The sequence below is a fragment of the Camelus dromedarius genome, chromosome X, assembly GCF_036321535.1.
Source record: "Camelus dromedarius isolate mCamDro1 chromosome X, mCamDro1.pat, whole genome shotgun sequence".
Taxonomy (NCBI): Eukaryota; Metazoa; Chordata; class Mammalia; order Artiodactyla; family Camelidae; genus Camelus; species Camelus dromedarius.
Genome location: NC_087472.1, coordinates 77,464,097 through 77,486,198, shown reverse-complemented (window position 1 = coordinate 77,486,198; position 22,102 = coordinate 77,464,097). Strand labels below are relative to the sequence as shown.

Below are 22,102 nucleotides of genomic sequence, written 5' to 3'. Positions count from 1 at the left end.
CTTACTTATCCATCAGTCCATCCAACCACTTATCCATCCCCCGATCTGTCTACTCATCCACACCCACACCCCATACACATCCACTCACATACATATCTACAGATATTTCTGCTCCACTCAGTTTCAGAGGCTGGTCAGCAGTAACTGGAGACAGGGCTGGGTGAGGGGGCGTCGCGGAAGAGGAGTAAAGTCGCAGCCAGAGACCACCTTCCTCATGCCAGAGACCTCCCTCCCCATTCCAATGGTGTAACCTCCCCACCCCCAGCACATCCCTCATGGTTGGAAAGAATGAGAGCAGACAGTCAGTGGGTGGGCCCGTCTGGCCAGATGGTATTTTGGCTGCATAGCCTTTACACACACACACACACACACACACACACACACACACACACACACACACACACACACACACACACACACACACACGTTGCTAGAACGCTGAACATGGACCACGCCCCACCCAACATCCCCAAACCCAAATGCAGAGTAGCCAGGCTTCCAGACATAAATTAAAAAATAAAATAAAATAAAAAAGAGTTGGTCTCTGGGAGGGAGAGCTCATGCAGAGATGAAGGCAAAGGCCCCTGGGAGCCAGGGCCAAAAAAGGAGGAGAAATCCCTGTCCCTCCCCTCAGGATTCCCCACTCCCCAGGGGCCTCGGCCCTAAGACAGGGTCACGAACACCAGCCATCAGGCCTCCAACCCCTTTAATGTCCTGTTTCCTGACCTATCTGATTTTGGCGCCGGCCCCCACTTTCCCACCACAGGCCAAAGGAATGGTGTCTTGAGGAGTGGGGAGGGGAGGGAGTGGGTGCAGCCTGCAGGTCTTTAGCTGGCTTCTCCCGGTTCTAGGTCCGGGTCAGGGGACCCCACGCACTCCTTGCTGAGCCGCACAATTTCCTGGGACAGAACTTCCATGTCCTAGGAAATAAATGAGCCATCAGGGGTCAGAGAAGGCAGCAGGGGGAAATCCCTCACCAAGCCTAGGGTGTCATCCTGCTCATCCCATCAATGCCCAGCTATGGCTAGCCTGTGACAGGAAGGTATCTGGAGAAGCTCACGGAGCCCCCAGCAGCAGGCTGGGCTCAGAAAAGGTGTGTGTGGTGTGGTGAGGAACGTCCAGAGTGTGTGTGCTGGGCTCAGAAAAGGTGGTGTGTAGGGGGGTGAGGAACGTCCAGAGCTAGGGATACAGACACAGAAGTGGAGCACCTACTAGGCATGGAGAGGCTGGAGAATACGACCTCCACCCTCACCACCTTCTTGTCTATTAAATGCTGAGCTTGCTCTTCAGAGGCAGGGGTCGGATTTGCACCCTTTCTGACTTGCCCAAAGATGGGGAAATACTTGGGTGGCAGGATGGGTGAGTGGATGTGTGGGTGGATGCCTGGGGAATCCATGGTAGGCAAATAAGTGGGCAAATGAACTGTTCAGAGAACAGCTGGAGGGCAACAGGAGGCAGGGAGGTCGCTGGGTGATGGGAGGGTAAAAGGTAAGACGAGGGGTGACTGATGAGCAGGTAGGAAAGAGTGGAAATGGGTGCAAAGACACAGGTAGATGGGGGGGAGGGTATAGCTCAGCAGTAGAGCACATGCCTAGCATGTACAAGGTCCCGGGTTCAATCCCCAGTACCTCCATTAAAAATAAAGAAATAGATAGATAGATAAAACAAACAAACCTAACTACTTCCCTCCCCCCACCATAAAAAAAATTTTAAAAAAGACAAGCAGATGATCAGATGGGTCGGGGGGCAGATGGGCAAAAGTAGGGTGGATTGGTGGGAGAGTGGGTGAACGTGTGTAGGAATGGAGGAGCAGATGGATGCAGGGACAGAGGGGAGAGTGAAAGACTAAAGTAAGAGTGAGTAAGTTGACTGGAGGATGGGAAGATGGGGCTGAATGGGTTGGTAGGGGGATCTGGCAGATGACCCAGGGGCCGTGTGGCTGGACGCACAAAGGGGGAGGCTACTAGGCCACACTTGCCTTGTGCAAGTGCATATTCTTGGTGAGCTGCTCCTCCAGCATGTTCTGTAGCTTCTTGTTCATCTCCCGAAGGTTCTCGTCGCCTGGCTTCACTAGGTCTCTCAGGACGCTGCCCAGCCCGCTGCGGTCTGTGTGGCCTGCTGCCACAGACACATCTGCAAGGGCCCAGGCTGAGAACCACCCCCTCGGCCGAGCCCGAGGAGTGACGGACAGAGACAGAGCAGAAAAGAGGGAAACGGGGAGTAGGGGAGAAAAGTAGGGGGAGAAGCTACTAATGTAGGGGACGGAGGCTTTGCCCTGTGAGACCTGGCTTTGCTTACTAGCTGTGCGGCCCTAAGAAACGGGGATGAGAACTAACTCATGGAGCTAGAGAAATGGATACAACCACCTGAGAGGCACAGGGCACACAGGCAACTCTCAGCATGTGCTAACTGGTATTATTCTGACTAATAAGGACAAAGCAGGGAGAGGAGAAGGTTTGAGAGAAAGGAACAAAGGAAACAAAGATGGGGGCGGGGAAGGAAGGGGGATGGAGAGCGGAGAGGAGAGAAGGACCCTAAAAGGGATACACATACAGAGGATGAAATTTCCCAGACATGGAACCACCTAGACAGGGAGGAGGAACAGTGAGACAAGAAGAAGGGGGGATGGGGCAGAAAGAAGAGAAGGGAGAGGGAGCAGAGGAGAGGGAGGAGAAAGGATAATGAGAAGGGCAGAGGAGCACTAGAGAAAGAAGAGGGGAGAGAGGACAGAGACCCAGAGAGGAGGGAGGAGCCAAGAGCCGGAACAGAGGAGGACACACAGGTACCGGCCTGCCCGGCTCTCCCCTCCACGGGCTGTGGTCTCATCAGTAGCTTTGCTGAGTTCTGGGAGGAGAGGAGAAGCCACAGCTCTGGACGGTGGGGGAGAAGGGGGCAGGTGAGGGGCTGGGGAGGGGGCACTGACCGATCCGGCTGTCCATGACGTAGGTCTCAATGATGGCACTCTTTCGGCAGAGGTCCTCCGCCATGGACGCGCTGCTCACCTCCAGGTGCTTCACCTGCAGGGTGGCCCAGCTCACCTCAGACCCCTTAACAGGGTGTGTTCACACACGAGGAGGGGCCAGACAAGGCACTCCCCGTCAACACCCCCTTCTGCCACCCCGGCCTCCTCGCCAAGCGGGGACATGTAGGCAGACGGCACCTTCTCCTCCAGCATCCATTTCTCCTGCTGCGTCTCTGCCAGGCGCTGAAAGAGCTCAGCCACTTCCTCATCCGACAGCTCTGCTGGCCGCGGGGGCTGGGCCTGAGGGCTGCTGGATAAGGACTGCAGGGAAGAAGAAGGGAGAGGCCAGCCCTGGTTCAGCACCCACCCCCCAGATAGGATCAGGGGCCAAGGAGAGCCAAGCTAGGGGCAGGCTTTGCAACTGGGGCTGTGGATAAGTCTCAGTACTCTCAGAGACTCTGGGTCCCCTTTTGCCTAAAGGAGGAGACAGGAAGCACCACATCATAGCCCATAGCCTGATTGAGGCGATGAAGAGAGAACCTGCAACAAATGAGCTCTAACTTCCAGCTGACAGAAAAACTAGGGGAGAGAGGAACAAGCTAAATGATACCACTAGGAAGCCAACAGGAAAATCCAGAAGGTGGGACACTTTCTGCAGTTCAGCTGGGCTGGTCTCTTCTACAGGTTGGTGTTAGGAAAAAAAGGGACTAGATTAAAGAAACTTAAGGGACTTAAGGGACATAAAGCAACCAGAAGCAACAAATGTGCTCTGAGATTGATTGTTGGTTTTCACATAACCAGCAATAAAGGACATTTGGGGACCAACTAGAGAAATCTGATTGAAGTCAAAGTAGTAGATAAGATGAAAATTGATCAAATTGGGAGGGCAGAGATCAGCTGAACAAAACCAAATTACTTATAATCATATTTAGGTTTTAAAAAAGAGAGAGAGGTCAAGAAGAGTAGGAACTAAGGGTTTAAAGTGGTGATCTCTGGATGGTAAAGATGCGATTCTTTGGATTTTTTTAAAATTGTTGTTTGTGTTTTTTACTTATTTTTTGGAGGGGGAGGTAATTAGGTTTACTTATTTATTTTTGGAGGAGGCACTGGGGATTGAACTCAGGACCTCCTGCATGCTAAGCATGCGCTCTACCACTTGAGCTATACCCTCCCCCCATTTTTTACATTATTCTACAATGCATACATACTACTTAGAGAATGATAAAAACGTTATTTCCAGATAAAAGCATCTGGCAAGGAGGCTGACATGACAGACAATAATAATAATAAGTGATAATTGTATGAAAATGAATGTTGTGTATGTATATGCATGACTGTGACATTGTGCTGGTACACCAGAAATTGACACACTGTAACTGATTATACATCAATTAAAAAAAAAAAGAAGTGATAACTATGAGTTGGAAACAAGGACCTCCTACATATTTTGTGGCACCAGGAAAGGTGGAATTAGCCCACAGATGATGAAACTGAGGGCCAGAGAGAATAATCTGTCCATCCCCCATTTAGCAATCTGAATCCAAGTTGGTGAGTTTGAGGAAAAGTAGACAAGAAAATGTGTGCTGGGCCCAGAGTAGAAGATGGTTGCAGGGGAGGGAAAAAGGAGGGCCCAGAATCTGGGGAGAAGCTGAGGCTGTAGGCTCTTCCTTGCCCCTTACCCTGGCCGGAACAGTTGAGCTCTCCTTCTCCCGCAAGATCTCGCGGTAGCTGAAGGAGGAGACGCTACTGCTGTCCCCAGTCTGGGTCCGGCTTGGTGAGTTCATCTCTGAGAGAACCAGCTCCTCGAGCCCTGGGCAGAGAGCGAAGAGAAACCTGAGCCCCAATCCCCCAGGGTCCCAGGGCAGAGACTGGCAGGAAGAAGCAGAAATAGATTTGACAGAGATGGAGAGAGGCAAAGAAACACTCGGGCGTGGGGAGCAGCGGAAGCAGACAGTAGGGTAGGGAGAGGCAGAAACAGAAAAAGGAGCTGCCTCTCTAGGCAAATACATCAGAAGCGAAACAAAGGTGAAGGAGGGGAGAAAGATGGCGAGGCGGACGCACAGAGGCATAAAGCAGCGTATGCATTCAGACTCAGGGTACAGACAGCTGGAGAGGGCACATGGGGACCCCACGGGCAGAGAGAAGACCCCAGAGAGACAGTAAGCCAGAGCAGATGATAGAGGAAAACAGAGACCCTGGCTAAGGACACAGGTCGGAGCAGAGACAGAGAGAAAAGATGGTGACAGACTCGTAGCCATGCACTGAAATCTGAATTTCATCTAATGGATGAACAGAATGTAGGGAACACAGCTTGAATCTGTTTGTACACTGATCTGTAACAGAACAGAAATAAAAGTCGTCCTTTATAAAGAGAGGTAACTTCAGGAGACTAAGAGCTTCAAAGAGACACTGATTTGGTGAGAGATACACCCGTTTTTGCCAGGTCACTTAAAACACAGCTACTAAGCTTGGGCCTCTGCTCTTACAGCTGCTTCGGGGTGTCAAGGACAAGGGACTGACACCACGAGCCAAGGATCTCCAGCAAGAGCAGGATGGCTGTGGGAGGACAGGGAGCAAGTTCTCCCTGAGCTTATGATACACTTTTTAAATTTCAATGTCCAATTGTTTCTTAATACAATTGATTATTGTATATTAATCTCACATTCTGCAAACTTGCTAAATTTATTTACTAGTACTCAGCAGCAGAGTCAGCACTGCATCTTATTTATTTAAACATATTTGTAGGCCACTTCTTTCTAAAAAAAAAAGTCCAAGGCAACTCTGGTTTTTCTGTTGTGTCTTCTGCCTTAAGTGGCAGAAATAACATGGATCTTAGCTGCATAACGATTAGTGTTGCTGCCTGATTGTAAGCCTGTCTCCCTAGCTCAACAGGGAGCTTCTGGACAGCGGAGACTCAGTGGGGACTTCCTATCAGGGACCCTGGATATGAGTGTGAGGGCTCAGTCCAAATTTATAGAATGAGAGAATGGATACAAGAGATTTAGAGACACTGGGTAAGGTGTGGGAGTATATGAGAGATAGTGGGGAGACAGAGACACAGACAGACAGATGAGAGAGGAGAGACAGAAATAGAGAGACAGAGATAAAGGAACAGAGAGGGGAAAAAGGCAGGAGGAGAAAAGGAGAGAACTAGAGAGAGAAAGTGGGGAGGGAAAGGCAGATACAGAGAGATGACATGAGGAGGCAGAGACAGACAGGAACAGAGGAGAGACACAGCAAGAAGGAGAGAGAGACACAGACAATGCAGAGAGAGACAGAAACAGAGGAGGAACAGGCGCAGAGAAAGGGTAGGAGACAGACCAGGTTCAAGAGGGACAGAAGACACAGGAGTGCCCTGCAGAGTGAAGTACAGGAAGCAGCCCCAGCCTTCAGGCCCAAGCTCTGCCATCCCGGCCCCTCACCTGAGCGGCTCTTGCTGTTGGTGAGGATGTCCTGCAGCCGCTCCTGCAGCTTATCTGCCCGTTTCCGCTCCAGGTGCAGCTGCCGTTTGAGGTCCTTGAGCTGTGGGGAATGGGGAAAAGAGGGGGCTGAGGCCCAGTGGGCCCACAGGTGGCAGGGGCGGCAGGTCAGGAGGGGGCCATGCTCAGACACCTCCCCATCATACCGCAGCACTGCCCTTCTTCTCCAGGATTCGCTGCCCATCCACTGTGTCCTTCACCTCCTGTGGGGTGGAGAAAGCACAGCTGGTGGGTGCCGGAATGGCCGCATGCTGTGTGCTCCCTCCCTGCCCCATTACTGCAAGCTGAGGCCCGGGGTGTGTCGAGGGACCAGGAGGGACCACTGACCTGCTTCAGGCTGCTGATGGTCTTCAGATGGCAGTCCCGCTCCTCCTGGACCTGCTGGAGCTGATCCCGCACACCCTGCAGCTCCTCCTCCTTGCTCTGCAAAGCAGAGGGCAGCTCAGGCTTGGGAAACCTCAGTCCTCCCACCAGAGAGGAGCACCATCATGCACTAGGCACCTTCAGCTCTCTGGCATGCTGCTCCCGACACTGCTTGAGGGCTTCCTCTTGTTCCTGCTGCTGCTGCTGCAGAGAGTCCTACAAGACAAGTCCCAGGTCTGGCCACAGCCCCCCAGAGGACATCACGCCCATAGAGGGGTGTGAGGGATAGCAGCGGGGCCCCTGGGTATGCAGAGAAAACAATCCTGCAGGGAACACCGCATACTCAGATATGTCACATCTAGGGCTGGGCCATTCACATCTAAAACCAACATTTGCATTTACATTTTTATTTAATGAAACGTTAACATAGCGCTTACTGCATGCCAGGAAGGTTGTAGGGAATTTCTACACATTAACTCATTTTGCATAACCCTCCCATAATACCGAGGCAGCAGGTATCATTGTTATCCCTTTTTCACAGATGACAAAAACGGGGCACAGAGAAGTAGATACCTTGCCCAAGGTCACACAGCTAGAAAGCAGCCCAGCCAGGATTCAAACCCAGGCAAACAACTGGCTCCAGCATCTATGCTCTTCACTACTCTGTGACACTGCCTCTTATGTATTACCATGAGTTTTCCAGAAAAAGGTAGTAAAAATTCTTGTTCGAACAAAATCAGCAAATTACAGTAATTTCCCGACAGAAGTAGTTTCAGAAGGAAGAGGTGTCTTTTCAAATTTGTACATCTGACATTCTGCCCTACTGATGGCCGTGCCCTGATGCCCTCCAGAGGGCTGCTGTTGAGCCAGGGGGCGCTGTGGGGATGCCCAAGTCCAGAGCATCTCAGAAAGTGCCAGGGCCTAACCACTCCCGGTCTCCTGGTTTGGCACGGGTACCCCTCAACCAGCCTCTGCAGCTGACTGGGCACCCACTCACCTCAGCCTCCTTCAAGCGCCGTTCGAACCAGCCCTTGGCTCCATCCATAGAGTGTACCTGAGCCTGAAGTTCCTCCACCGTCTGCTGGAGATTCTCCAGCTCCCGCGTTCGGGCCTGTGAGAGGGCAGACCATCACCGGGCAGGTGAAGGAGCAGGCGCCAGGCCCACACCGTCCCCTGGCCTGTCAGCAACACTGCGCTCCCCAGGTTTTAGAGGAAGAAGGGAGGGTCTCATCGTCTACCCACCCACCTTCTCCTCGCGGATCTGCCCCCGGAGCTCCTCCTCCTGCCGCTTCTTGTCTTCGTGCAGCTCGCGGAGCTCCCGCTCATAGCGGGCACGCACCCCCAGCACCTCCTTCTCATGCCGTAGTCGGACCGCTCCCAGCTCCTCCTTGTGCTGGGACTTCTCCTGCAGCGTCTCCATGGCTAGCTCATCCAGCATGGCCTTCCGCTTCTCAGCACTCTGGCGCCAAGGAGGGTGGGGCAGGAGGGTGTCAGTCAATCTCCTCCCCTAGAGCCAAAGTCCACCTCCTCCCCGTCCCCAATGAACAGGTATGTCATTCACTCATCCTCACGGAACTGATCACTTTCTGTCCCTCTCATTCCCACGGGTTTGCCCACATCACTGGGCCTCCCCACCCGATGCTGCGCACCTTCCGAGCCTCCTGTAGTTCCTGGGTCAATTGCTCCTTCTCCTGCCCAACTTCCTGAAGTTGTTCCAGCAGCCGACTATTGGCCCGCAATGACTCCTAATGTGGGGACAAAGGGGTGAGGTTGATAAAGAGCCCCTAGGAGGTGCTGGTCACCCAGGGCACTTCTGCTAGAACATCTCCCTTAACACTGGTAAAGTGGGGGATGTTCTCTCTCTTTTTAGATGAGAAACTTGGCAGAGACTGCTAGCTCCCCAGTATTCATTCTTCCCTCTTTCCTTAGCATTGGACTTCATAGGTGGGCTCACGGTCTTCTAGCTGACGTTTCCCTGCCTCCCTTGCAGTCAGGTGTGGCCAGGGGATTAATTTCTGTAAGCAGAAGTGGTGAGTATAATTTAGGTTATGCTTATAAAGGAAAGAGGCATGCTGGGTCCTTGCCCCTTTCCGCCTTCCTTCCAGACAAAATGCAAACATGATGGTAGGGGAACTTGAACAAGCATCTTTGATACCAAGATAGAAGTCATGTGTTGAAGGTGGCAAAACAGCAATGCAGAAGGAACCTGGGCCATTGGTAATTGGAAAGCCACCACTCCATCTCTAGAAAACCTACCAGGACATGAGGGAGAACTACACTCCTATCTTATTTAGTAGAAACCACTGTTATTCTTGTTTCTATTCCTGAATCAGAATGGCGATCCTAACTAACTGAAGAGACTCAGTCTCAGAGAAGTGAAACGACTTGGTCTAGGACACACAGGTTCTAGAAAGTTCCAGAGTCAGACCAGAACCCAGGTCCACCTGACTCCATAGTCTTCCCACCACACCTTGTGGGACACTCTACTGAGCCAGCACTAAGGAACTAAGAGAAGACAGGTCAGAGCCAGAGGTGTCACCTGGAGCTGGGAGTTGAGGTCATCTTTCTGTCCCATGAGGTCCTCATACTCAGTCTGCCGCTGCTGCAACTCAGCTGTCAGCCCAGCCGTCTGTTCTCGGAGCATATTCAGCTCTTGGGTCTTTGTTGTTTGGATCTGGAGAGAGAAGTGGTGATGGGAAGTGGAGAGAGTGAACGGTGCTTCAGGAGCCAGTCACAGGGGATGAGCCTCCCAGTCCAGGGAGACAGGAAGTGAGGTGGAAAGAGAGCCAGGAGGAGAGAGAAAAGAATTTCAAGAGGAAAGCAGTGAGAGGAAGATATCAACAGGGGATTGGATAAATGTGGTATATTCATACAATGAAATGCTACACAGAAATAGCAGAACAGATCAGTGCTACATATGGATACACCTCACAGACAGAATGCTGCAGGAAAGAAGCCAGACATAAGACTGGGTGTCTGATTACACTTATATGAAGTTAAAGAACAAGCAAAACTAATCTCTGTTGCCAAAGTTCAGAAGAGTGGTTACTTCTGGGGAAGTACTGATTGAGAAGGGATAAAAGGGACTGTCTGGGGTACCTAAAATGCTCTATATCTTCATCTGGGTGGTGGCCATATGGAGATAGACAGACAGACAGACAGACAGACAGATGATTCACTGAGTGTACACTTAAGATTAGTACCCTTCTTGTACTTTACTGGAGAGAAACTAGAATGCTAGAAAAGCAAGGATGGATGACCAGAGAGAAGAGGGGTGGAAGTCAGTAGGAAGGAAAAGCTGACAATGAAACAGAAACAGAGGCAGGAGAACAGCATGAGGCCCAGATGACCCTGCCCCAATGTGGATCAGAAGCACAGGGAGACGGGGAAGTGCAGAGAGGTCAGTGTGGGCTCCCATGTGTCCTGTACCTGCTCCAGGGCAGCCAGGCTAGTCCTCAAGGCATTGTTCTCAGCCAAAAGTCCTTCCACTTGTTCCTGCGCATCCGCACTCTGGATGGACACCTGACCCCATCCCCACAGCAAGTTAGAGTGGGGCCACAACAGGAGGACAGGACCTACCCACAGCCAAGAAAGAAAAGGACACACACACACACACACACAAGAACCACGACCGGAGGAAGCAGGACCGCTGGGGCCTTGTCTGCTGTACAATACCCACTGAGGCTGCCCGCACCCTCACCCCGACCCCACCTCCCTGAGCCTGCTCAGCACAACGTACCTGATCTTGTAGGGCTCGCAGAGCTGCCGCATGTTCCAGGCGCTCCCCCTGCCGCTGATCTCTCAGCTCTGCCAAGCTCTGTGGGGACCAGGTCCGGGGAACCCATTCCAGACCTCAGTCTCCCCCGGGGTACATATAACCACACAGACTCCCTCTTTGACTACCTGGCAGCATGTGGCCAGCACTTGAGGGTCTTGGGCTACCCAGCCATCAGAGACCTCAGACTCCAGGTCCTTACCCCCAGGGGCCTCAAACACCCCTGTAGCCCAGCTCTAAGCATCTCAGAAAACACCTAGACTCCTGGGTCTCACTCAGCCCCCATTCATAAGATCTCACACTCACTCAGATTCCAGCTCAGAGGCCCCAGGATTCTCAGACACACTCAAACCCCTGGGACTACAGCTTTACCCAGCCCCTGACCCCAACCCCCAGGGGTTTTAAGATACACACAATCCCCATGTCCCTAGTTCCCAAGAGTCTCAGACCCTATCCAAACTCACAGCCCCAGACCCCACAGGTTTCAGACTCATACAATTGCGTAGTTTCCAGCTCCTAATGAGGGCTCAGACAAATGTCTCACCTGCCACTCCTGTCCCCAGTGTCTGGGAATCTTCAAACCCACATAATTTAGATCCAGCTTTACTCGAGACTTCTGTCCCCAGCTCCTTGGGGCCTTAGACCCACAAGCCACCATATCCCCCAAGCCAAGGGGCCTCAGACTCACACACTCTAGGGGGAAGCCTGGAGGCTTTAAAGTCACCCAGCCCTCAACCCTTAGTAGCCTCAGACCCGTCTAGACTTTTGCTCCATCTCTGGATGTCTCAGACTCACCACTTTTTTATTGATAGCCCCCAGTGATCTCAGGAGCAACCAGCCCATGTTATCTAACTTCCCAGGCCTCTCAAGACCCAAACTAGCCCCTAAGCCCTAGGGTCTCAAATGTACTCAGCTTCCAGGTCCAACTGTCTCACTCGTGAAAGTCTTATATCTACCCAGCTGCCATAGGTCTCAAAGTCACCCAACCTCCACGGAGTTCAGACTCACTCCAAATCCTGATCCCAGTGCAGTGACCACAGATTTCTCTAGACTCCTGTCTCTAGTCCCCCGGAGTTTCAGATTCATCCAAACTTGTGACACATAGCCCCCAAGTCCTCAGCTCCCCCTGAGATCTTTCATTCATACAGACATTCCTAGCCCAACTCATAGGGTTCTCTGGGCTCCCTAGTTCCCATTTTCCTAGCTTCTGGGGGACCCAGGAGCCCTCCAGTCCCTGTATTTCCAACATGAGAAATATCAGACTCTCCAACTAGCCTCTATAGACCTCAGAGCTCCCCAGACTCCCAGCCCTGCCCCTATTCCAGTGATCTCAGAACTCAGTCCCTCACCTGATTGGCAGCCTCGAGTTCCTGCTGCAGCTTCTGAGTTCGAGCCAACTGGGCTTTGAGATCAGCTTCCTTCCGTTGTTGTAACTCCTCAATCTTGTTCCTGGGAGTGATTGGCAGGGGGAGGGGAGGGGCACATTGACCATAGCCTGAGGCCCATTCTCCCAGCTCTGCCCCTGTGGTCTTCGGTTAATCCTGCTGGGCAATGCCCCATTGTCCACCAATATCCCCAATCCTGGTCATTACCGGCTGTCATTGAATAGTGTCTCCTTTTCTGTCTGCAGACGGCAAAAACTGGGCACAGACAGACAGACATATTTGGGTCAGTTCCACAGGTCAATCCCCTCCCTGGTCCCCCAAAGACCCTCCCCCCGCCCCTGGAAGAAAAGAAATTTACCTTTCTTGTTTCTTTTTCAGTTTCTCGGAGAGCTGGGGTGGGGGAAAGAGGTACAAACAAGTGATAACAATGAGAACAGTATTAATACAGACAAAAATAAACTGTTTTTATAGATACTTCCTACTAAGTCCTTATTGGAAGCTGGAGTTTACTTATGTTATCTTGTGGAATCCTCAAAACAGTCCTGAGAAGCAAGCACTACTGGTTTTACAAATGGGGAAACTGAATCTTAGAAGGGATATGTAATTTGGTTGCGCAGCCAGTTGAGTTGGCAGCAACATCGTGATCTCAATCCAGTGTCCTCAGGCTCCAAAGCCCAGTGTTTATGCCCCCAATTTATTGACCAATGGCCACATCGTAGAATGGCTAGGCTGGGAGGCCTGGAAAGCAGGATTATGACTGACTGCCTCACCACTGGGTCTCCAGTTCCTAAGATAAGAGCTGGCAGTCTATAAGTGTTTGGATGGAAGGATGGATAAATGAACAAGCAGAACTGGGAAGACACAGAAGGAAGGGATGGGGCCTGCCATGCACAAGACATAGAGGGAACACAGTAGCCCATTTCATATTGAAAGCAAACCTTAGACATACATGTGAGTCTCTCCACATCTCACAGATGAGGAAACTGAGGCTTTGAGGGGGTAATCTGCCCCTTTTGCCCTGCCAGGGGAAGCATGGCGGGTGGGGAGTGGGTAGGGCAAAGTCCAGGGAAAGCTCAGCAGCCCCACCTTAGCAAGTTCTTCCTGCAGCCTGGATGTTTCAGCCTGCTTCAGGGTCTGCTGGGAAGGATGAGGGAGGGAGCTGTTATCAGCAAGGGGGAAGGTAAGGCCTGTGCCTCCCCCTGCCCTCCCTAATCCATCAGCCCTCGAGATGGTGATGTCATAGAGATCTTCGTGGGACCACAGGCAGAGCTAGGACATCTGTCTGCCTCCTGGCACCCCAGCCCCAACAGACCCAGATTCACCTCCAAGCCTTGCAGTTGTTCCCAGAGCAATCTCTTTTCCTCCTTCTCCATTTCCCATTTCAGCTCCACTTCTGCCAATGGCATGGGGGCCAGGACAGGGGGAGCTGGGCTCCTCGGGGGGTCCCCTTGACCCTCAATGGCAGCTGGGGGCCTCCCAGCCTCTTTCTCATAGCGCTCCTGCAGGGCTGGTGGGTAGAACAGAGACATATGATGGATGAGGTAGTCTCTGAAGACCCCTGACAGGCCTCAAATAGAGGGAGAACTGGCCTTCGACACCTTAGGTAGCAGAAACCCTGCCCCAGGTGGCCACAAGCCTACAAAACAAAGGTTCAGACCCCACCTCTCACAAACCTTTTAAGCCTCACCAACCATGGAAATCCTGTCTATCATCACATCAGTCCAAGCGAGTTGCCAAGCCCGCCCTCTATCCTGAAACCCTGCCCACAGCTCACCAAGGTGCCGCCCACCATCCTCCACTTACTGCTGAATCCTCCTACAACCTCTAATCCCCAGGCACATTCTACAAAATCTCCCTCCTAATCACCAAACTACTACCCACCACCCCACAAGCCCGAGCTGCTCTCCAAAGGTCCACACATCAAGACATGTCCACACCCTACCAAGCTTTCTTTCAGCTTTCATCTCAGACCCCACTGACAACCTGGGCTCAGAATCTTCCTAACACTCTTTCATTCACTTTCACCATTTAGCAAACATTTCCTCTCTGAGGAGTTCAATCAGCTCATCTGTAACATTTGCTAGGTACCAGGCACCCAACTAAACTCAGAAAGATACCTAACCTCTTAACTCTGCTATGATCTTCCAGGTGGTAGACGTCACTACACACTTTGCAGACGATGAAGCTTTGGCTCAGAGAGGTGAAATGGCTTGTCCAAAGTCATACACTGGTTCATGGCAGGGCCAAGCCTGATTCCGAAGCCTTTCCCCTTCCCCCGGAAGAACAACATCCTACTCAAGCCCCTAGATCCCCATATTCCCGAGAGGGCCTCCATGCACCTGCCACATTCTTCTGCAAGGCTGTGTTCTCTGCCTGCAGTCTCAGCAGCTCCCCATCCACAAGGCTCCCGGCTTGGGCAGCCCCTGCACCGGCAGCCCCATCCTTCAGTTGCTGGTTCTCCCGCTCCAGCTGCTCCATCTGGCTGCAGAGCTGAGCAGAGGATAAACAAGGTAGCAGAAAAGCAGAGAATCAGAACATTTGCTGAAATACACAGAGCACTTGGTCCATGCACTTTACAATTCATTTAATTCCCATAATGCCCCTGTGATAGAGGCTCTCGTTATTCATTAACCCCACTTCACAGATAAGGACACTGAGGCACAGATGTTAAGCAACCTCAAATTCACACATCTGTTAAGTGACAGTCACGGAAGATTGAGAATACGGAGAACAATTTTCCGCTTGCCCACTCCCAACCTCACATTCGCAATCCAAGACCTCGGGCTCCTCTGGAAGTCGCTGGTCCAAGATGTCAGCATCACGGATAGCCCCACCGCCAGCCCTCTTCTGTGAAGGGGTCTGTGTCTGGGAGCCGAGGCACCACAGACAGCTTTCAGAGCATTTCCAGGGTCAGCACTGCCCACAGCTCCCTATCGTCAGCCCTTGGAGAGGTGTACAATGCAAATAAAACTAAGCCAGCCCCTTGTTCAACTCCTGGCTAAAACACAGTTCTCCCAGCAGACCTACAAGATCCTTTGCCCCCAATTTCAGATGAAAATACTGAGGCCCACAGAGAATTTTTATTTTATTACCTGGGATATTTCCTATCCAGAATACTATTCTTTTCATCTAGTTCTTCACATGACTGGCTTCTTTGCATCCTTCAGTGCTCTGCTCAAATGTCACCTTTCAAATAGCATCCCCCAGCACAGAAATTTCAATACTCTCTAGCACAGTATTTAGTTCATTTCTTTTTTACCTCACATGAATCACAATTAAATTTACATAATATGTTTTTAATTTCTCCAATCTCTGAAAATTTTTAAATCATAAATTGTGATTCACAATTAAATTTTATTTTGTAACATAGGGTCACAAGCATATTCTGAAGCCAGACGCTTGGATGTGAATTTCAACTCTGCCATTTACTAGCCATGTGACCTTGGCACAAATTACTTCATCTCTCTGGGGCTCCATTTTCCTCATCTGTTGAATAGGGATAGTAATGGTATCTCATCGGCTTGTGTGAGAATTAAATGACTGAATAATGTAAAGCACATCAAACAGGACCTGGCACACAGTAAACACTACGTAACTGTCAGCTATCAGTGCTACTAGCATTTGTTAACTAAGTTATCACCTTTTTCCCTGTCCCACCCCAACAATATAAACAACCCAAGAGGGGGTACTATTTCATAGTGCTCACAACTATTTCCAGAACACAGAGCACATAATGGGAGCTCAATAATTATTTGCTGAAGGAACAACTGAGCTGAAATATCTTGATAAATAAGTGGTGGGGGCAGGCCTTGAACTCAGGTCTCTCTGTGAGCACTTCCAGCTTCCAGGATGAGGAGGGGGAGTGTGAAGGAGGTTCTATACCTAGCCCACTGCCTAGCCCAGGGCAGCTGCTGAGAAACACAAGCTGGATTTATAAAGAAATACCTGGCCCTGCCTCACTCAGCAGGAACCATGATACCATCGAGGCCAGAGGCAGGAAGCAGTGAGAAGTGAGGCAATGAGGTCAGCTGTTATGTGAACACTAGGGGTTCTGAACTTTCAGGGGGGAGGACCCACTGGGATGTGCTGTCTAAAGGAGTGATGTGGGAAGGCCTGCAGGTCAGGACAACCTTTATGGCTTGGACTGATAAAAGAAGTTAGAAGTGAGGAGACCAGTGAGGAGGCTGTGGGAATCAAGTAGGTGAGAGGTTTGGTAAGGGCAGAGGCAGGGCAAGGCCATGGGATGGATATAAAACTTTTAAATAGTCCAGAAATCTTTTAAAGATAAAATGAATTAATAAAAGGATACTATCAGTAGCTGACACCTATATAGTTGATACCATGTGCAATCCTGTGTTCTAAGTGGTTTATAGACATCAACCCATTCAATCCTCACAAAAGTCCTGACAAGCAGGTACTGTCATTATCATCATTTCCATTTTAAACATTTGGAAACTAAGAAACAGGAAGGTTAAGTGACTTGCTCAAGGTCACAGTTAGTAAAAGGTAGAGCCAAGAGTTTAATCTAGGCCCTTCTGGCTCTTACTTACTACTTACTAAATTATTTCTGCTGGTATTGTACCTGCATAAAGGTTGTAATTTTGGTTTGCTGTATTTTTTAAGGTCTTAAGCCCTACATTCTTAGGTAGAGGCTTAGAAATAATTGTTTTGTTGCTGTGAGATTTTGTTTTCCCTTAAACACACCAAAAACTTGGAAAATTATTGACCATAGATACAGAAGATAGGTAAGGGAACAAAAAATAATGTCTCCAACTGCCCAGCAGATTTAGAAACAGCCAGGACACTAAAATCAGTGAGAAGACAGAATGATCCAATCCAGGACAAATTTCTTAAAACTAGAATCCCAGGCTCGTGTCAGATGAAGGGAAGGAAGACGGAAGCAGCTTGAACATCTTTCCATCCCATATTAAGCATAAGAATCTTACCTAAGACTCCCAACATCCTGGGGCTCCATAGGATCAGCCCCCAGATATACATAAGGAGACTTGAAGCTCAAAGAAAAGTGACTTGGTCAAGAACCAGCTGACTTCATGGCTTGCAGCCTTCTAATCCCAGCACAATGGGTGGCCCCATCTGTCATATTGCTGACCCCCAACAGAGAGCCAGGCCCTGTTTCAGCACCATGGACAGTGGTCCAGGCCAGCCTCTGTCCAACCACCCTCAGCTGCCCTTCAGTTTCAGCCCAGGTGGCCCCTACCCGTTGGACCCCCCTCAGCTATCCAGGGCACCAGCACCTTGCTGAACTCGGCCATAAGCGTGCTGTTCTGCAAACGGAAGTCTTCCTCCTGGCTGTGCAGCTTTGCCTGCAGCATCTCATTTTCACTCAGCAGCCCCTCGACTTCCTGCAGTGGCAGATGTGGGCCAGGTCTCCAACAAGGGCAGAAAGGATGGGGAGGTAGGGCAAAGGAACAGAGAGAGGGAGAAAATGACATTGCGGGGAGAACACAGGGTACAGAGAATGAGATGTGCGAAATCAGGAGATACAGGGGGAAATAGAGATACAAGGAGGGATAAAAGAGGAGACCGGGATGGAGACAGAGACATAGGCGTAGAAAGAAGGGAAGATGGGAACGGAGAGAGGGACGGGGGTGGAGAGATTGGGAGGAAAGAGAGGGGTATATAGAAAAAGGGGAGAAAGGAAGTAGAGAGAGATGGGGAAAGAGGGGGTAGAAAGGGAAGGAGGGAGGGATCGGGAGGGAAAAAGTGAAAAAGAAAAGGTAGGAACACACAGAGATAGGAACAGACAGATCAACATAAGGAGAATAGAACAGAGAAGAGAAAGAGGGTGTCAGGGAAAGAAATGAGTCAGAAAGAGACAAAGGAATGGGGGAGAGAGAAACAAGGAGTCAGGGAGAGAGATAAAGAAAGTGAAAGAAAAAAGAGAGATAAGAATAGGTAGGAAAGAGACAAAGAGAAGGTTGGGGAGAGAAACAAGAGTCCAAGAGGAACAGGAAGACAGAGACAGAGAGAGACTCACAGAGGAGAATAAAGAGAAAGAAAAGAAGGAAAGACACAGGGAGAGAGGCACAGAGTGAGAGACAAAACAGGAAAACAGAGACAACAGATGGCAATGAGGTAGTCACAGATGCAAGCGAACACACAGAGAAAGAAAGGCCAGTACAAGGAGATCCCAGCATACAGAAATATCCCCTCTAAGATACAGTCTCCTAGATACATTCACCCGCCATGGGTCCCCTTACCTGAGCTTTCTTGCTCTTGCTCAGTGCCTAAAGGTGAGAGGGGTGGGAAGAGAGATAAGGTGAACAGAGATGGACTCCCTCACTAGGTTATGGAGATGCTGAGGCAAGTGTCAAGGGGGTACAATGACAACAGAGATTGGGGGAATAGGGGTGCCTTTAATCACAGAATTTACACAATTTGTAGCCCACAGGAATGATGGAGTGAGTGAGTGAGTGGGTGAGTGAGAAGCACCCTGCTTACATCCTTTCCTCCAAGCTCTTGAGGCTGTTTATGGGTCTTAGTACTTAGCCCTTCATGCACTGGGTCTCCGGGATAAGAAACTGTGGCTTCATTGCTACATCTGTCCAAACACATCTATGTGGGTCCCTCCCATGCACTGTGGAAACTGCTGTTCCCCTGCTGGGAAAGCTGAGGGCATTGCCAGGTTGGGGAATCAGCATTCTACAAAGAGAAGCCCAGCTTTCTGACTGCCAGACCTTCTGCATTCTGTATTCCTTCATTTAACAAATATTTATGGAGAACATACTATGTATAACCTTGTGCAATGAATGGGGACAGAGTGATGAAGAAAGAGACAAAGGAAGGCCTTGAATGCCTGGAGGGGCCATAACAGGTTATACACCTTCTCATCTCCAAAGGGTTTGAGAGGTAGGTTTAGTGTCACTTTACCAACAGGACCGGGACAGGGATGGGGAGTAGGAACACAAGGCAGGAGTGTGAGTGGAGGAGAGGAGGCAGATTCAAGGCACATTTACCCATAGGATTTGATTGTTTAGTTAGAAATTAGTGAATGAGAATGAGTAACTGCAACTAAAAATGAATTAAAAGTAAATTAAAATTAATCAATAAATTAAGCAGAATTAGATCAAATGAGCAAACAAAGGAGACTTCCATGAGAAATTTTTGAATGACTAATGACGGTCTGTAACATTAGGTCTGGTTCATTGTAGGTGCTCACTGGACAGATGAATGAATCACATGGCTACAGGGAAACAGGTGGGTAAGTGGGTGAAGGGAGGTACCTTCTGAGCTTTGCTGAACTCCTTATCCAGGTAGGCAACCTTCTGTCGAAGGCTGGTGAGTTCTGGCGTGGGGAAAGCAGGGAGTCAGCCTCAGTCAGTGGTAAGGAGCTGAAAGGTCTTCCTGCCAGGCCTCAGGTTGTTTTTCCCCCTTGGCCTCCATCCTCTAAAGCCACCTCCATCTAATGAGACCCTCTTGGCTTACCAACACCATTCTTGCGTAGTTCATCTGAAAGCTGGTAGTTGTCTGTCCGGAGTTCTAGGAGCTGAGCCTTAGGGAGAAGCAGAGAGGGAAATGACTTGGTAGGAATGTGCCCCTGACCCTCACCATGAGGAAGCCCACCCTCTGAGCCCCACAGACCATGCTGCCCTCCATATGCCTCTTTACTCACTCCTAAGACCTGTACCTGCTGCATCCCAAATGAGCTGCCAGCCACTCAGCCTGTCCCATCTTCTTCAGTTCTACTTCTAACCACAGCCAGCCTCACCTCACGGTCTCCCTGCTGTCTCCGTCACTCTCCTTGCAATGCACTATGCCCTTAGGCCACGACAGAACACGAACCCCATCAGCTCTTGCTCTTGTGTGTTCCATGACTCTCCAGACCCACAGGATAAAATTCCACCTCCATCCTGGCTGGCCTCATCACAGACGAAACACCGTTTTGACTGTATTCTGTCAGAAATGCTGTCTATCCTCTTGGTTGGAGTAAGGGGCAGGGGCTTGTCTTTCTCCCTTTTTCCCAAGGGAAGAGGGCCTGGTATTCTCCTAATCAATTTCACTGAGTACAAGGGGGCTATCCAGGGTCCCCACCCTCAAGGCTCTCAAAATATGTCCAGACCCCTTTCAAGAACTGAGGGAAAGTGAAATACAGGCTATTCCAAACAACATACCCCTACCTAACAGCCCTGTAGGACACTGAGGCCAGTTCTTCCCAGAACCATGGTCCTTTAACCCACCAGGACCTTTCCCTCTCTTCCATGGCCCCAGCCTTCATCCCTGGATGGACTGCTAAAGGTGAGAGGGCTTGGCCTCTATAGACTCTTTCCTGCCCCTCTCCTCTCCCAGACCCAGTGATCTGTCTCCCCTAGTCCTGATCCAATTGGAACACCCTTAGAACACACTTAGAGTCCCTACTCATCAGAGACCAATGGTTTTTCCCTTCACTCGTGGCCAATGGAATCAATCTTCCTCATGCAAGGGTCCCCTACATCCCTCAAGATCTCCCCAGTCATGATCCAATGGGATGGCCATATATCCTTCAGAGTTCCCCCCCCTCCCAAAGGCCTTGGGTGGGCCAACTGAATTACTCTTACTCACTTGGAATACCTTGCACAAGTTACAGGGGCCTTCCCCTTTTATGGGTCAATTATCTAACCCTTCTACCCTCAGGGTCCCTCACACAGCAACAACTGGTTTCCTTCATTCAAGGACCAATGGATTACCTGTCCTCGCTTGGAATTCCTCCTGTCCTCCCACAGGACCCTATGCAGGGTTCCCCCTTCAGAGTCTCCCCACACACAAAACCCAGTGGTCTTTCCCCAGTAAGGAGCTCTCTCGACAAGGGCCCACTCTGGCCTTTCATCCCACCTCAGAGTCCCTCCCCCAAAAATCAAGTGGTCAGAGTACGCAGTCCGGGTACCTCCCCACCGCCCGGTGATCTCCCCTCCACGCGGTCCAAGGCATCACTCTTTCCCCTCCTCTGGTCCTCTCTCCAACAAGGATTAATGGTATTACCCATTCAGGGCCTTCTTCACCCCAGGCCTAATGGGATCACCGCTCATCATCAAACGGTACCGCCCTCTTCTGGCATCCGCTACCACCCCTCGCACAGGAGCTCCACCTCCCAGGAAACAATGACAACATGTGGGGTCTTTCCCCAATCCTCTAGCACAGTGGTATCTCCCACAAAAACGTTCCCCTGCACCGGTAATGGTATTGCCCTCTCCGGGGCTCCCCCCACGGTGACGCAAAGGGCCCAACACCCGCTTCCTTCCTCTCCAAACAAAATGGTTTCGCCCTCTTATGATCTCCTTCCCTCAGAACCCAACATTATCATCGTCCCCCGCACAGGGCCAAAGGTCTCATCCCCTCTAGGTCTGAGTGAGGTTTTGCCCACGCTCGGACTAGCTCCTCGGCCCACAAGGCTACGAGAATCCAACCTCACAGAGGCCAACGGTATCTTGGAATCCAGTAGTCTCACCACTCCGAGCCTCAGTTTCCCTTCTCCAGACCAACCCCTTAAACGCAAGGTACTTCCTAACCAACGCCTGCTCAGAGCCCGTGGCACGACCTCTCTCTTCCCCGCCCCCCCATCGCCTAGCCCGGTGGTCTTTTCCCTGGCGAGCGGCACCTGCATCCGCTGAAACTCCTCCTCAGACAGAGCTTGCGCCATGTTCCTCCCCCCACCCCCCCGCCCGCGTTCTGCGCAGACGCAGTTTGTCCGGCCTGTCAGTAGTATTAAGGTCGGGCCAAACCACCAGGCAGGAAAAGAGGGGGAGGAGTCTACTCCGGAAGGCCAGCATTTTGGAAACCGAGAGAAGGGAAGGGAACTGACAAGTTAGATGAATTGCAATTTAATATTTTACCAGAATCTAGGTCATTTGACCTGGCTTTTGAGCACTCCTTGGATACCCATTGTGATGCGACACTGTGACATCCCTGTGTCACGAGTGGACTCGTCGCTAGGGAAGTGTTTGCCGACGGAAAATCTCGCTTCCGCGGTACTCCTTTAAGGAGGATGGTTGACTTATCCGTAGAAATGAAAGCGGAAGCTTTGCGCCGGTCTTGTTCCCGCCCTCTACCGGGTGACCCGAAAAGGGAATCCCGCCTCCTGTGAAGCCCTTGGCGTTTTTTTGTTTTTTTTTTTTTAAAGATTTGACGCTGATTTTTTTTTTAA

At 50.7% G+C, this 22,102-nt stretch overlaps 1 protein-coding gene across 2 annotated transcripts; it reads right to left on the bottom strand.

Moving 5' to 3' along the window:
* Positions 1–302: 302 nt before the first annotated feature.
* On the bottom strand, positions 303–21,614 carry GRIPAP1 (GRIP1 associated protein 1). 2 transcript variants are annotated; one of them, XM_031445248.2, is made up of 26 exons: positions 21,557–21,614; positions 19,411–19,477; positions 19,209–19,270; positions 18,186–18,212; positions 17,220–17,327; positions 14,304–14,454; positions 13,287–13,471; positions 13,051–13,098; positions 12,323–12,354; positions 12,172–12,219; positions 11,929–12,028; positions 10,544–10,621; positions 10,234–10,326; positions 9,344–9,478; positions 8,454–8,549; positions 8,051–8,263; positions 7,802–7,915; positions 6,943–7,020; positions 6,769–6,864; positions 6,588–6,644; positions 6,385–6,484; positions 4,642–4,772; positions 3,161–3,283; positions 2,924–3,017; positions 1,979–2,133; positions 303–920 (listed from the first exon to the last, which is right to left on the bottom strand). In XM_031445248.2, exons 1-26 carry the CDS (start codon positions 21,596–21,598, stop codon positions 828–830), a joined length of 2,526 nt encoding a protein of 841 aa, XP_031301108.1. In that variant the 5' UTR covers positions 21,599–21,614; the 3' UTR covers positions 303–827. The 2 variants fall into 2 exon arrangements, with proteins under 2 accessions (XP_031301108.1, XP_064339220.1); XM_064483150.1 differs by lacking the exons at positions 17,220–17,327; positions 18,186–18,212; positions 19,209–19,270; positions 19,411–19,477; positions 21,557–21,614 and adding an exon at positions 14,727–16,511.
* Positions 21,615–22,102: the final 488 nt, after the last annotated feature.